The sequence below is a fragment of the Heptranchias perlo genome, chromosome 27 (assembly GCF_035084215.1).
Source record: "Heptranchias perlo isolate sHepPer1 chromosome 27, sHepPer1.hap1, whole genome shotgun sequence".
In the NCBI taxonomy this organism is placed as follows: Eukaryota; Metazoa; Chordata; class Chondrichthyes; order Hexanchiformes; family Hexanchidae; genus Heptranchias; species Heptranchias perlo.
This window is the reverse complement of record NC_090351.1, coordinates 36,209,007-36,222,487: the sequence shown is the minus strand read 5'-3', so window position 1 is coordinate 36,222,487 and position 13,481 is coordinate 36,209,007. Positions and strand designations below refer to the sequence as shown.

Below are 13,481 nucleotides of genomic sequence, written 5' to 3'. Positions count from 1 at the left end.
GAGGGTTCAGTTAACTGTGATGGGTGAGTCCACGATGGACTAAGAGGTGTAGCATCTGAAGACTTCTCATTATAGCTGCATCCATGTCCAACCAACCTTGAACTTTCAACTCCGCATTGGCATAAATGGTTCCGTGCTTGTTCTCGGCAACGCACTGGTACATTCCGGAATCTTCCAGAGCTAGTCTTGAAACTTTCAACGCGCAATTGTTGACATCAAGGCGGCTCTGAAAGAGTAAAAGTTAACGTCCGAAAGGGAAGTGATGAACAGAAATAGAAATGAACTTGATTCTGAAGCAGCGTCCCTTCCTCCATCTTAATAACACCAATGCAATTGGTCTCGTTGGTTTTGGACTAGGGAAGGGAGAATTCTGCCGGGACTCCCCATTTCTGATGACCGTCAAGGTGACTCCTGTTGGAAAGACCATGAGGTAGAAACTGATATGCCTTGTGCTCGGGCGGAAAACGCGCCCATTTTTCTAGGCGTCGTGGGCGGGACTCCCTACCTGGCAGCACTGTGGGAGCACCTTCACCACACGGACTGCAGCGGTTCAAGAAGAAGGCCCACCACCTCCTTCTCAAGGGGCAACTCGGGGATGGGCAATAAATGCCGGCCTTGCCAGCGGCGCCCACGTCCCAAGAATAAAGAATAAACACCTTCTGGAGAGAATCGGACGAGGAAATATCTACATGTAAAACATATATAAATCTATAAACCCTACTTTCGATGAAATAAATCGCAAGGAGCTGCTCAATAAATGCCCAGTCTTACTCTCCTATTTCTAACGACGTGTAACCACATAGACGATTCTCCTAACTCCATATTCGTGCCCTGCACCATGCGGGAAATAGCTGCTTTTTAATTCAGTAAAAAAATGTCCGCACCTTAGAAGTCAACGAAAGGCCATTTCTCAGCCACCTGCAGATGGGCCGAGGCTTCCCAGCGGCTGCACATTTCCACCACAGGTTGGAACCAATGTCGGCCTCCGTGTCACTGATAATCTGAAGCCACTCTGGCTGAGCTGGTGTAAAGAAACGAAAGGAGAGTCAAAGAGCAAGGGGAAGAGGGGACATAGAATTTTACAGCACAGACACAGGCCATTCAGCCCAACCGGTCTATGCCGGTGTTTGTGTTCCTCACCAGCCCCCTTCCACTCTATTTACTTCATCTAACCCTATCAGCATATCCTTCTATTCCTTTCCCCCTCGTGTGCTTATCTGTCTTCCCCTTAAATAATCTATTCGCTATTCGCCTCAACCACTCCATGTGGTAGCGAGTTCCACATTCCCACCAGATAATGAGTGAGAAACAGCGAGAATGAGGGGGGGGGAGGGTGTGGGGGGGATAGAAAACCACAACTCAGTTTTCTGTACAATCCCATTTTGCTTCTGGAGTGAGGTCGCTAGAATGGCCTGGATTGTGGACCTAGATGTGATTATTCATCCATGCTACTCTATTCATCGGACAAAGGGTATTCTGTGGTGTGAAATAGATCCCTCCGTGTTATGATATATGAGACATTCCACTTAACACTGCAGCCAGGAACTGGTAATATTCTCACACTGTGTGCGGTCAGACTCAGCTCTGAACCTGGTCTACTTCATAAAGGAACAACATCGACTGCTCATGTGTCTGTGTCTCCTTCTTATTGACTTTCTGTTTCCATATCAGACATGATGAGTATTCAGATTAATCATTGATCTAACACTTAGATCCAGTTTTAACTAACAACAGCAACAACTTGCATTTATTTGTTAGCTGGATTGCTCCTGCATAGGGCCGGCACGGACACAATGGGCCAAATGGCCTCCTTCCATGCTGCAACCTTTCTATGATTCTATGATTTAGTGCCTTTAAGGTAGCGAAAGGTCCCAAGGTGCTTCACAGGAGGGCAATCAGACAAAAATTGACACCGAGCCAAAGGAGATATTAGGACAGATGACAAAAAGCTTGGTCAAAGAGGTAGGTTTTAAGGAGCATCTTCAAGGAGGAGAGAGAGGTAGAGAGGCGGAGAGGTTTAGGGAGGGAATTCCAGAGCTTAGGGACTAGACAGCTGAAGGCACAGCCGCCAATGGTGGAACGAACGAAGTGGAGGGGTGCACAAGAGGCCAGAATTGGAGGTGCGCAGAGATCTTGGCGTGTTGAAGGGCTAGAGGAGGTTACAGAGATAGGGAGGGGGCGAGACCATGAACACAAGGATGAGAATTTTAAAATCGAGGTGCTGGTGGACCGGGAGTCAATGTAGGCCGACGAGACCAGGGGATAGGGCTCACAGGTTGGACCCTCACGGCTAACAGTACAAATAGAACATTTCCATTCCATCTTCGTACCCTGTTTGAGCGGGAATGCCAATGTGGTGTCAACTGGCACCAAATTTTGGGAGTTTTTTTTTGGTGTAACGCCATGTGCACTAATAGCACTGATGAGCTCAATATCTTCTCATTGGCACCAATAGAACTGGGTCTTTACACAATTAAAGAAAACCCACAGAAATAATGTTAAAGTTGCACAGGATTCTTGGTAACTGCTCGATTTTCAAAGGAGTCCCAGTGGTTCCACTCACTTTCATTGCCTCAACAGCGCACTGTTCGAATGTGTTAGCATAAAATTCCCTTGTGCGCCATCTTAACCTAGACATTAGCTCACTTATTTTAAATAGGTTGACAATTGCATTAAAATAACCATGCAAAGACACTTTACCTGAACATGTTAACCAGCGAAAGCCCAAAGGGAACAAAACCACTCAAGGTTTGAAGGCGGTGATAACAAAGTGGCCTTTTCACAATGGTGACAAACCATGTCAAATAATCATTACGGTTCCAGCTAAATGAATTAGTAAACACCTTCCCCAGTCATGGGGCATTGTAGCCTAGTGGTTATGGTACTGGACTAGCAACCCAGAGGTCTTGAGTTCAAATCCCCTCTATAGGCAAGTTAAGACAGGAAATAGGATAAATTTGATGATGTGTGGGCTGGTGTCATGACTCTATTGCTTCATGAATGACTCCCCTAGTCTCTCAGTGAAGGGGACCTACCACCCTCACCTGGACTGACCCACATGTGCCTCCAGTCCCACACCATGGGGGGAGTTTTAACCACTCCCTTTTGCTTGGGAAGCGACATGCTAATGAGGTCCAGCCATTAAAGATTGGCCGGACTCCCGCTTGGCCCCGTTCCCGCCCGGGAAATAAAATCAACCCCATATATCCTCAGGACAACAAGAGACGGGTAATAAATGCTGCCTTGCCAGTACTGCCCACTTCCAAGAACTAACCCACAAAAAACCCAACTTAGGCCCATTACAAATATCAGGAAGAAAGAACCCTTATCTCATCATATGCAGGATTCCTAACATAATAAAAGGGATAACATTCTAGCCTGACTATGGCAACCAAAGACCCAAACTTAAATTGTCTAGTCTCTTGTATAACTCAACAGGGGACCTTGGTTCCTCCACTCACCATGAACAATGATTCTCCCCTGTGTTGAGTCTTTTCCTTTTGCGTTTTCTGCCTCGCATTCATATACACCTTCGTCTTCAAACTGTACATCAGGTACATGTAGGATGGGTTCGTTTATGGATCGCAAGATCTTGGGCGGCAGTAACCCATCGAGCTTCCTCCATTTAATGGCGGGCACAGGACTGGAAGAAACCAGAATTGTTAACAGATTGGTTGTGGATCAATTCTTCCTTCATTCCTCTTTGTTTGCAAGGTCATAATTGGTCTGGGGTGAGGACGTCTCATTGACTGCCATTGATGTTTTTCTGTCTGGAGAAGACCGTGTCCCATTCAAAACGATGCACTGCCCATGAATTCTTTTTCTTATTTCTCGGAGGTGCCATTTATAACAGATTCTAAAGACGATTTCTTCTTCCTTTGAAAACTGGTTTGAAGAGACCTCTCAAAGAAATCCAGGTCACAACAGTAACAGAATCAGCGCTCGTAAGGACCAAAAAAAAAATCCACAGGGAGCACATCTAGGCATAAGTGCCGTGATGTACCCGCGTGTGACCTTCACCGCTGACCTTGCCAGGTTATACAGGATCAAGGGGAGGTTGCTTGATTTACATGCCAATGACAGGCACCCAAACCACCAGGGGCACATCTTGGCACCCATGAGACTGGGGAGGCCAGGATTCCGGGCCAGTGTGATGACATCAGTGCTTCCTTGATTGAATGGAGTTGAGGGTGCCCCTGGCCACTTTGGAAGGGTCCCACCCAGAAACATATTAATCGTGACTCAATCAGCCCCCTTTGTTAGAAAGGCCAAAAAAAAATCTACTTATGTTACCCGAATCTTCAGGGCGTGTCCCAGATCTGGACCACCAAGGTGGGCCCCAAAACCACCGTTCCCAAGATTGATACGTCTCAGTCTTCTGGATGTGCCGGCCATCAGTCCCCTCACTGGCATTTCCCAGGCTGGGGATGCAGGCAATTCCCGGGCTGAAGGAACAAGCCTTGGTCTCTCCCTAGTTCCGCCCTCATACTGTTCACAAAGACCGAGGGAAGTCTGACGTTAGGCCTAGTTTCTGGCCCTTCTGACGCCCTCCCACGACAGGGGTGCGCCAGAAGGGTGGGAGATTCTTGGCCCGTTATATCTCCAGCCACGTGGGACCAAACCACAAAGGACTTTGGTGTAATGTTAAACCATCTTGTTATCTCTTATCTGCTTAGGATTTTGAAAGGAATTGATTGGGTAGATAGAGATAAACTTTTTCCGCTGGTAGGAGAGTCTAGGACGAGGGGACATAACCTTAAAATCAGAATCAGGCCATTCAGAAGAGAAGTTAGGAAACACTTCTTTACACAAAGGGCGGTAGAAGTGTGGAATTCGCCCCAATAAAAAGCAGTAGGTGCTAGCTTAATTATATTGTTCTTAACAAATGGGGTACATTTCCCATGTTTGTCAGTGGGAATAAAAATGTGAATCCACACATTTACGTCTATACATAAAAAAAATAAAGATTTGCATTTATATAGCGCTTTTCAGGACCTCAGGACAGTCGCAAAGCCAATGAAGTACTTTTGAAGTGTAGGAAACATAGCAGCCAATTTGCGCACAGCAAGCTACCACAAACAGCAGTGAGATAATGACCAGAGCATCTGTTTTCAGTGAATGTCAGTTGAGGGATAAATATTGGCCAGGACACCAGGGAGAACTCCCCTGTTCTTCTTTGAAATAGTGCCATGGGATCTTTTACGTCCACCTGAGAGGGCAGACGGGGCCTCGGTTTAACGTCTCATCCCAAAGACGACACCCCTGACAGTGCAGCACTCCCGCAGTACTGCACTGGGAGCGTCAGGCTGAATTACGTGCTCAAGTCTCTGGATTTAAGCTTCCAACAATCAGAGGCTATTGTGCTACCCGCTGAGCCACAGCTCACACTTACCTGCTCAGTCGAGTCAACAGCACAGAGACTTTAAACACTTTTTAAAAAATTAAACAGTATGGGGTCCCAGTGGTTACACTCACTCAGGGCTTTAATTGCCTCTGAAAGTGCACTGTTTAACATGCTCCATTAAAATGCCTCCGTGTGCTATTGTAACTCGGTCATTAACTCACTTATTTTAAATGGATGATAATTACTTTAAAATTAACAGGCAAAGACATTTTATCCGAACACATTAACCAGTGAGCTACCTCAGAGCATGAAGATGGTCATAAGCAAATGACCTTCTTTTACAATGGCATTAAAGAAACAATCATCACTGAGGCAGCAGTGCGCTCCAGCTAAGACACCCTGTAACGTTAATAGAAGCTCATCCACTGCTTGTGTTATACACTGGATTCACCACGTTAGACAGTATTCCCCCTGGGTATCTAAACCTTATAATCTAGATTTCAGCAAGGTGTTCTTGTTGAGACTAATACCATTTCACAGCTGGCTGACATTCAATGAATGAAATTATATCAGAAACAGGAAAGAGAAAACAATAAAGATTGCGTGATTTCTGAGAAGGATTCTTCGTCCTATTAGCGAGGAACAGAATATTCTCCCACTAACAGCATTGAATGTCAATCCCCTCCCAAGGCAGGCATAGCATGAGCTAGATGAACATTAAAGCACCCTCTACTCTACACAAAATATGGACCTCAACTCCATTCAATCAAGGAAACACTGATGTCACCACATTGGTGATTTTACCATGGCAACCCTACTCCGTTAAGTAATTTTTTGGATTTTTTTTTTCCCCACCCCTTTTTTGTTTCTGTTTTCTTTCCAGATGCTTCATAACGAGGGCAAAGGAAGAGTCAAATTCAGAAGAAAGCAAGGAGTCGAAAAATCACCTAGAAAATGTCACTAATGAAATAAATGCCAATGTGTTGGACATTGCGATCTCTACACAGGGGTTGATTTTAACTTTTGGGTGGCCGCGGCCCACCCGTTCCGGTAGCGGAGAGGCCGGAGCCATTTTGAGGCCCTCAAGCCCGCCCCTCAAATGGTACTGCCCGTGCAGCTTGCTGTTTGTGGGATCTTGCTGTGCACACAACATCGGCTGCCATATTTGCCTAGGTTACAACAGCGACTACACTTCAAAAGTACTTTATTGGCTGCGAAGTGCTGTGGGGACATCCTGAAGATAATAAGTGCAAGTTCTTTCTTTAAATTATATCTTAAGATGAAGCTTTCTGCGTGCTTGGCCTCGGTGAGATTGTGGGACAGAATTTAATGTTGGCGCTGATTCTGAACAAATACGTAACAGATTTGTATCAAATTCTCTGAGTTATTTTAACCAAGCATTAAAGCATGTAAAATAATTTGTGAAAATAGAGAAGAGGAATTTGATAAGAGCTTGCTAAGTTTGCACCATTACATCGGCAATCACTACACTCATAACACAAAGGACTTATTTTATAACATCAATGTGATTCTTGTGTCTAGATTGGCTCAGATGATATTCTGCTGTTTTATATCGTAACATCATCCGTATGGTTCATATCTGGCTTGGGAACTAAACAAGCCCAGCACTGTACTTGCTTAAAAACCGCTAATCTCTAACACCTTCCAGTTCTGGTGAAAGGTCATCGACCTGACACGTTAACTCTGTTTCTCTCTCTACAGATGCTGTCTGACCTGTTGAGTGTTTTCCAGCACTTTGCTGTTTTTATTTCAGATTACCAGCGTCTGCAGTATTTTTACTTTTGGAAATAATCCAGAGGGGAGATGAGGAGAAATTTTTTTTACGCAGCGAGTTGTTACGATCTGGAATGCGCTGCCTGAAAGGGCGGTGGAAGCAGATTCAATAATAACTTTCAAAAGGGAATTGGATAAATACTTGAAGGGGAAAATTTTGCAGGGCTATGGGGAAAGGGCGGGGGGAGTGGGATCAATTGGATAGCTCTTTCAGTGAGCCGGCACAGGCACAATGGTCCGAATGGCCTCCTTCTGTGCTGTGTCATTCTGTGAGACAATCCCGTTGCTCCAAGAGGTGGGGTGTTGTTATGTGACAGCTTTTCAGGGGACCAAAGGCACAATTTAAAACATAACAGAAGAAATAACTGAGACTAGAATACAGTAGAATCATAGTACCCTGCAGCACAGAACGAGGCCATTCAGCCCATCGTGCCTGTGCTGGCTCTTTGAAAGAGCCATCCAATTAGTCCCACCTGCTGGTTCCCCATAGCCCTGCAAATTTTTCCTTTTCAAGGAGATATCCAATTTCCTTTTGAAAGTTACTATTAATTTTGAGAGTTACATAACAAAATCCATTCACTTACTTTCCAAAGGCAAAGCACTCCAGGTTCAGCGATTGTCCAGCCAGTGTGTAGGTTTCGGAGGGAAATTTCACCCTAATGTGCGGAGAGTGAGGGCGAGCTTCACCTAGGGGGCAAGAAAGGAACATGTCAGAGAGGAGCTCTCGGGAGAAGGTCTCCAAGACAGCCAAAAGGTGGTGGAGAATGAAGGAACAAAACGACCTCACGACGAAGCTAATCCGCACAGGCCTCTTGTGATACTGTTTCTCCTTGGCTCACGGCACCATCTTCCAGTGCACACTGGCCATTGTAATCCTTCATCCGACTCAAAAAAGATTAGCGGGTAAACTCGTGCCCCTGGAGTGGAACCTTACTCGACTGAAATAATTGCAATCACTGGATGAAATGGGTGTGCTGTGAATCAGAACTAATCTCTGCGCTCGATTCCCTGATCTGCATTCCTAGGCCCTAAGCTCTGGAATTCCCTCCCTAAACCTCTCTCTCCTCCTTTAAGACTCTCCTTAAAACCTGCCTCTTTGACCAAGCTTTAGGTCACCTGTCCTAACATCTCCTTACGTGGCTCGGTGTCAAATTTTGTTTGATAATCGCTCCTGTGAAGCGCCTTGGGACGTTTTTGCCCTCTTAAAGGCGCCATGTAAATGCAAGCTGTTGTTGAACGAGGATCCGCACCAGATTTACAAAATTTATCGAAATTTTTTTTTCCCTTTTGTCTCAATTTTTTTTCCCCCTCTCCTTGTCCTCTCTTTCCCCTCCTGTTGGCCCATAGCCCCTCCGCTCTGCTGCATGGGCCCTCGAATGCCAGTTGCCATTTTGCAACCTCTCATGTGCGGGCCTTCTCAATGCGTGAGCCTAGACAATGGGTGGTTGGAGGACATCACAGCCTAACCTGGTCCTGCCCTCACACCTGGTGTCCACACAGGGGCACTTTCAGCAGAGGTTTTTAGATAATGATCAGGAAGAGGGGTGGCGGGGCTGGAAATCCTGGCTGAATTTCCGCCCTTAGGGACAGAAATCTCTGTTTCGTTTTCAGCAGGCATGACACTACTGGCTGACGCCCATTATTTAATCGTCGTTTGTTGGCTGCATTTTATCACAAGCTGTACGGGGGCAAAAAATTTGCTGGGCTATGGAGAAAGGGCAGGGGAGCGGGACTAATTGGATAGCTCTTTCAAAGAGCCGACATAGCATGATGGGCCGAATGGCCTCCTTCTGTGCTGTCTCATTCTATGATTCTATGTAAATGGCTTATCAATTTCGACACTGGGTAAGAGTGACTTAAATTAGCTAACTAAAGCATCAGTTACAAATGAAAGCTGGAACCTTCCCGTTCTGCCTCTGTCTCACCTGGATGAGTCTTTGGGGCAACTTGTCCAATTTTTTTCTTTCAATTATTTTTTGGCGTGGATTTTTTTGGTCGTCAAGATTAAATATATTAGCGCTGGGAAGGGAACACTTTCCATTTCAGGCTCCAGCATCAGCATCAAGAGCCCCTCGGTCAGCAATAGTGCAGTTAATTGCAAAGTAGAGCTCCTCTTCTTTCTCTTCTAACAACATGCCTCAGCTTCAAACTCACCGGCGTGACATTTTACTACTCCTCCACTAACTAACCCTGTAGAAGGTTGACAACTTAATGTTAAATATTGCTCAATTAGAACAGATTTTATTGTAGGTCATGAATATTTATTCAATATTTATTCGTTCTGGGGATGTGGGCGTTGTTGGCAAAGAGCTTTTAATGTCCATCCCTTGAGAAGGTGGTGGTGAACCTTCTCCTTGAACCACCGCATGAAGTTTGGTTGAGATCGCCGAAACGGATTTTATATTGAACCCCTATGCCCAGGAGACAGTCAAGAATTCCTCATCCCACTGGGGAACAATGCAGGCAGGCGGGAGATTCCTGGCTGATTTTCCATTCTTTGAGACACATCAAACCACTGCAAAGAATTACCAGCATTGCGGGAGCACTTTCACCACACAGGCTGTTGGGGGTTAAAGAAGGCGGCCCACCCAAACCTTCTCAAGGCCACTAGGGATGGGCAATAAATGATAGGGTAGACAGAGAGAAACTTTTTCCGCTGGTTGAGGGGAGTCCAGGACAAGGGGGCATAACCTTAAAATCAGAGCCAGGCCATTCAGGAGAGAAGTTAGAAAACACTTCTTCACACAAAGGGTGGTAGAAGTGTAGAACTCTCTCCCACGAAAAGTGGTGGATGCGAGCTCAATTAAGAATTTTAAATCTGAGATCGATAGATTTCTGCTAGCCAAGGGTACTAAGGGATATGGAACCAAGGCGGGTGGATGCAGTTAGGATACAGGTCAGCCATGATCTCATTGATTAACAGAACAGACTCGAGGGGCTGAATGGCCTATTCCTGTTCCTATGTTCCTAATTGCAGGCGTTGCCAGTAAGGACCACATCCCGAGAATGAGTAAAAGAGCCATTTAGTTGATCCTCAGGGTCAGAGAATTCAGCGATAAGGAAAGGGTGAGAAACTAGTGCCCGTTATCCTCGAAATAAAGTAACAGAGTGGCTTATCAAAGAATGTAGAACCAGAGAATTCAACAGCAGAGAAGGAGGTAGTTCAGCCCATTGTGTCTGTGCTGGCTCTTTGCCCACTTCTCAGTCGCTTTATTTCAAAGAGAAAGAGCCCCAGCTTCTCATTCTTCCTCCATAGCTCAATCCTCTGACCTGAGGATCAGCAATACGAGATATTAAAAGGGAAAGGAAAGGCAAACCTAGAGCACTGCTTCAGGGTAAGCCAGGAGGATAGGAACATTGGAACAGAAGGAGGCCATTCAGCCCCTCGAGTCTATTCCGTCATTCAATGAGATCATGGCTGATCTGTGACCTAACTCCATATACTCACCTTAGCCCCATATCCCTTAATACCTTTGGTTAACAAAATTCTATCAATCTCAGATTTAAAATTAACAATTGAGCTAGCATCATTAAATAAATTTAAAACAGAAATAGACAGTTTCCTAGAAGTAAAGGGAATTAGGGGTTACGGGGAGCGGGCAGGAAATTGGACATGAATTTAGATTTGAGGTTAGGATCAGATCAGCCATGATCTTATTGAATGGCGGAGCAGGCTCGAGGGGCCGATTGGCCTACTCCTGCTCCTATTTCTTATGTTCTTATCAACTGCCGTTTGCGGAAGAGAGTTCCAAACTTCTACCACCCTTTGCGTGTAGAAATGTTTCCTAACTTCACTCCTGAAAGTCCTGGTTCTAATTTTTAGGCTATTTCCCCTAGTCCTCGACTCCCCAACCAGCGGAAATAGTTTCTCTCTATCGGTTCCCCTTAATGTCTTGAAAGCTTCGATCAAACCATCCCTTAATCTTCTAAATTCCGGGCAATACGACCCTAGTTTGTGTAATCTCTCCTCAGGATGAAAGGCAAAGGTTCAAACCGGCGAAAGATGAGTTTAGGATTGATGTCAAGAAGAACTTTTTCACTCAAAAAACAATCAAGACTTGGAAAAGACGTCTCCCGATAGTGGAGATGAAAACTTTGGTCACATTCAATACACAATTGATGCTGCAGTAGGGTGACTATAGGTTTTTCTTGCTGGATGGATGAGCTAAGATCGTCTGAATGACCTTCCTTATCTCTATTTATCATTGGAAAATTATTCTCTGGTAAATCATAATTTCTGCAATATTTTGTTTTATACAGTATCAGCCTCCAATGCTTTATTTTTTTTTAAAACTCCAGTGATTTTGTTTGTCATTTTTTTTAATCTTCTTGAAGGAGTGGTCATTCTTGATGGATAAGCCCAGGGAGTGTGGGTTTGCCAAAGCTATTTGACGGTGGGGGCATCACAGCCAAGCCTGATCTCGCTCTCACCCAAGGTTCACACACCCACTTCCCAACCGGGGTCATTGGACAACAATCAGGAGTAGGAACCCTGGCTGATTTCCCCTTCTCTAGCCAAGGGGTACTGAGTCACATTGTAGCGTCCTAACTACAACCCCAGTTGGGATCAGGAATTGAATTTTAGGACCGACGGTTGTGTTTGTGTGCTAACTGAGACTTAGGGTTTAGCCCTACTTTAGGCTTGTACCATTGCTACTGGAAGTAATGTCAGTTTTTGGACTGGATCAAGATGAAATGACACCACAGGTGAAAGGGGAGTTATAGGAAGTAACATCATGTTTGATTGCCATTTTCTATCATCCAGCTCTCCCAGTAGTGGAAGACAAATCAATTACAAAAATTAATTGGGTAAAACATTTCTGAGGCAAAAACATATCCATTCCAGAGGACCAGGACTTAAATTTATTATTAATAATTAAAAGCAGGAATGATTTCAATTAATTCATTATTAAGTGGCTTTACTTTGATTCCCCATGCAATGTAGCTCAGCAGCGACTTAAAGAATTTGATTGATTTTCATCAGATTCCTGATGACTGGACTATAACTAGTTCAGTGTGCAAAGGGAGACAGTAAACGTAGGTTAATCCCAACTGGAAGTAGAACACATTCTGTTCCTTAATTATTTGGAATTGAGGCAGTCGGTGAGTGAAATCTTGAAACTCAAACTTAATACAGAAAGTCTTCCCCATAACAATTGTAAGGAATCTTACAACACCAGGTTATAGTCCAACAGTTTTATTTGAAAATCACAAGCTTTCGGAGGCTTTCTCCTTCGTCACACTTCACCTGACGATGGAGAAAGCCTCCGAAAGCTTGTGATTTTTTAAATAAAACTGTTGGACTATAACCTGGTGTTGTAAGATTCCTTACATTTGTCAACCCCAGTCCATCACCAGCATCTCCACATCATAACAATTGGACAGCAGTGATTCGGATACCAGATATACGGAATTACACTTCTTTAATAAGGAGAGCTCCGCTCCAAGATATGAACTTATTCCTTTCATAACATTATTTAATCTACTCTCCCTATTTATTTACTGCGAATGTCTGCCAGCCATTGCCCATTGCTCTGGTCAGAGTACTCTGTGCTCACTTATTTGGACTGGGTTGCTGCCTTTATTTTCCTGCAAAACTGCAAATACAATGGGGCACAATTTTCCTCTTTAGCACATCGGTGTAAATCACTGCATGAATGGAGCATGTTTGGGGAGGATATCATTCCATGTAACACAGCTCACCCAGTTTTTGGTTGATTAAGTCCTCCATGATTCAGGGATAACAAAAAACTATTGCAGAATGCATACTCTGTATATTTCCTCCCTTGATTTCCTTTCCTAGACTGTTATCTCCATTATAATTATATTGGAATCAATATCCAGTGTACCAATACCAATACCTGCTGTACCCAATACCCAGTGTATCAATACCAATAACTAGTATACCAATATCTGGTGTACCAATACCAATATATGGTGTACTAATATTAATATCTGGTGTATCAATATCAATACCTGCTGTTCCAATACCTGTTGTACAAATATCAATACATAGGAACATAGGAATATAGGAACAGGAGTAGGCCATTCAGCCCCTCGTGCCTGCTCCGCCTTTTGATAAGATCATGGCTGATCTGTGATCTAACTCCATATACCTGCCTTTGGCCCATATCCCTTAATACCTTTGGTTGCCAAAAAGCTATCTATCTCAGGTTTAAATTTATCAATTGAGCTACTATCAATTGCCGTTTGCGGAAGAGAGTTCCAAACTTCTACCACCCTTTGTGTGTACAAATGTTTTCTAATCTCACTCCTGAAAGGTCTGGCTCTATTTTTTAGACTGTGCCCCCTACTCCTAGAATCCCCAACCAGCGGAAATAGT

At 44.4% G+C, this 13,481-nt stretch overlaps 1 protein-coding gene across 1 annotated transcript in view; it reads right to left on the bottom strand.

The window, feature by feature from the left end:
- cntn2 (contactin 2) overlaps positions 1 to 13,481 on the bottom strand; it is an 84,923-nt gene that overhangs the window by 33,976 nt on the left and 37,466 nt on the right. Inside the window, exons 11-14 of the mRNA XM_068007780.1 lie at positions 7,723 to 7,825; positions 3,462 to 3,643; positions 885 to 1,021; positions 97 to 226 (exon numbers count right to left, since the gene is read on the bottom strand). Of these exons, the coding sequence (XP_067863881.1) occupies positions 97 to 226; positions 885 to 1,021; positions 3,462 to 3,643; positions 7,723 to 7,825 (552 nt within the window). The remainder of the gene's footprint in view (positions 1 to 96; positions 227 to 884; positions 1,022 to 3,461; positions 3,644 to 7,722; positions 7,826 to 13,481) is intronic.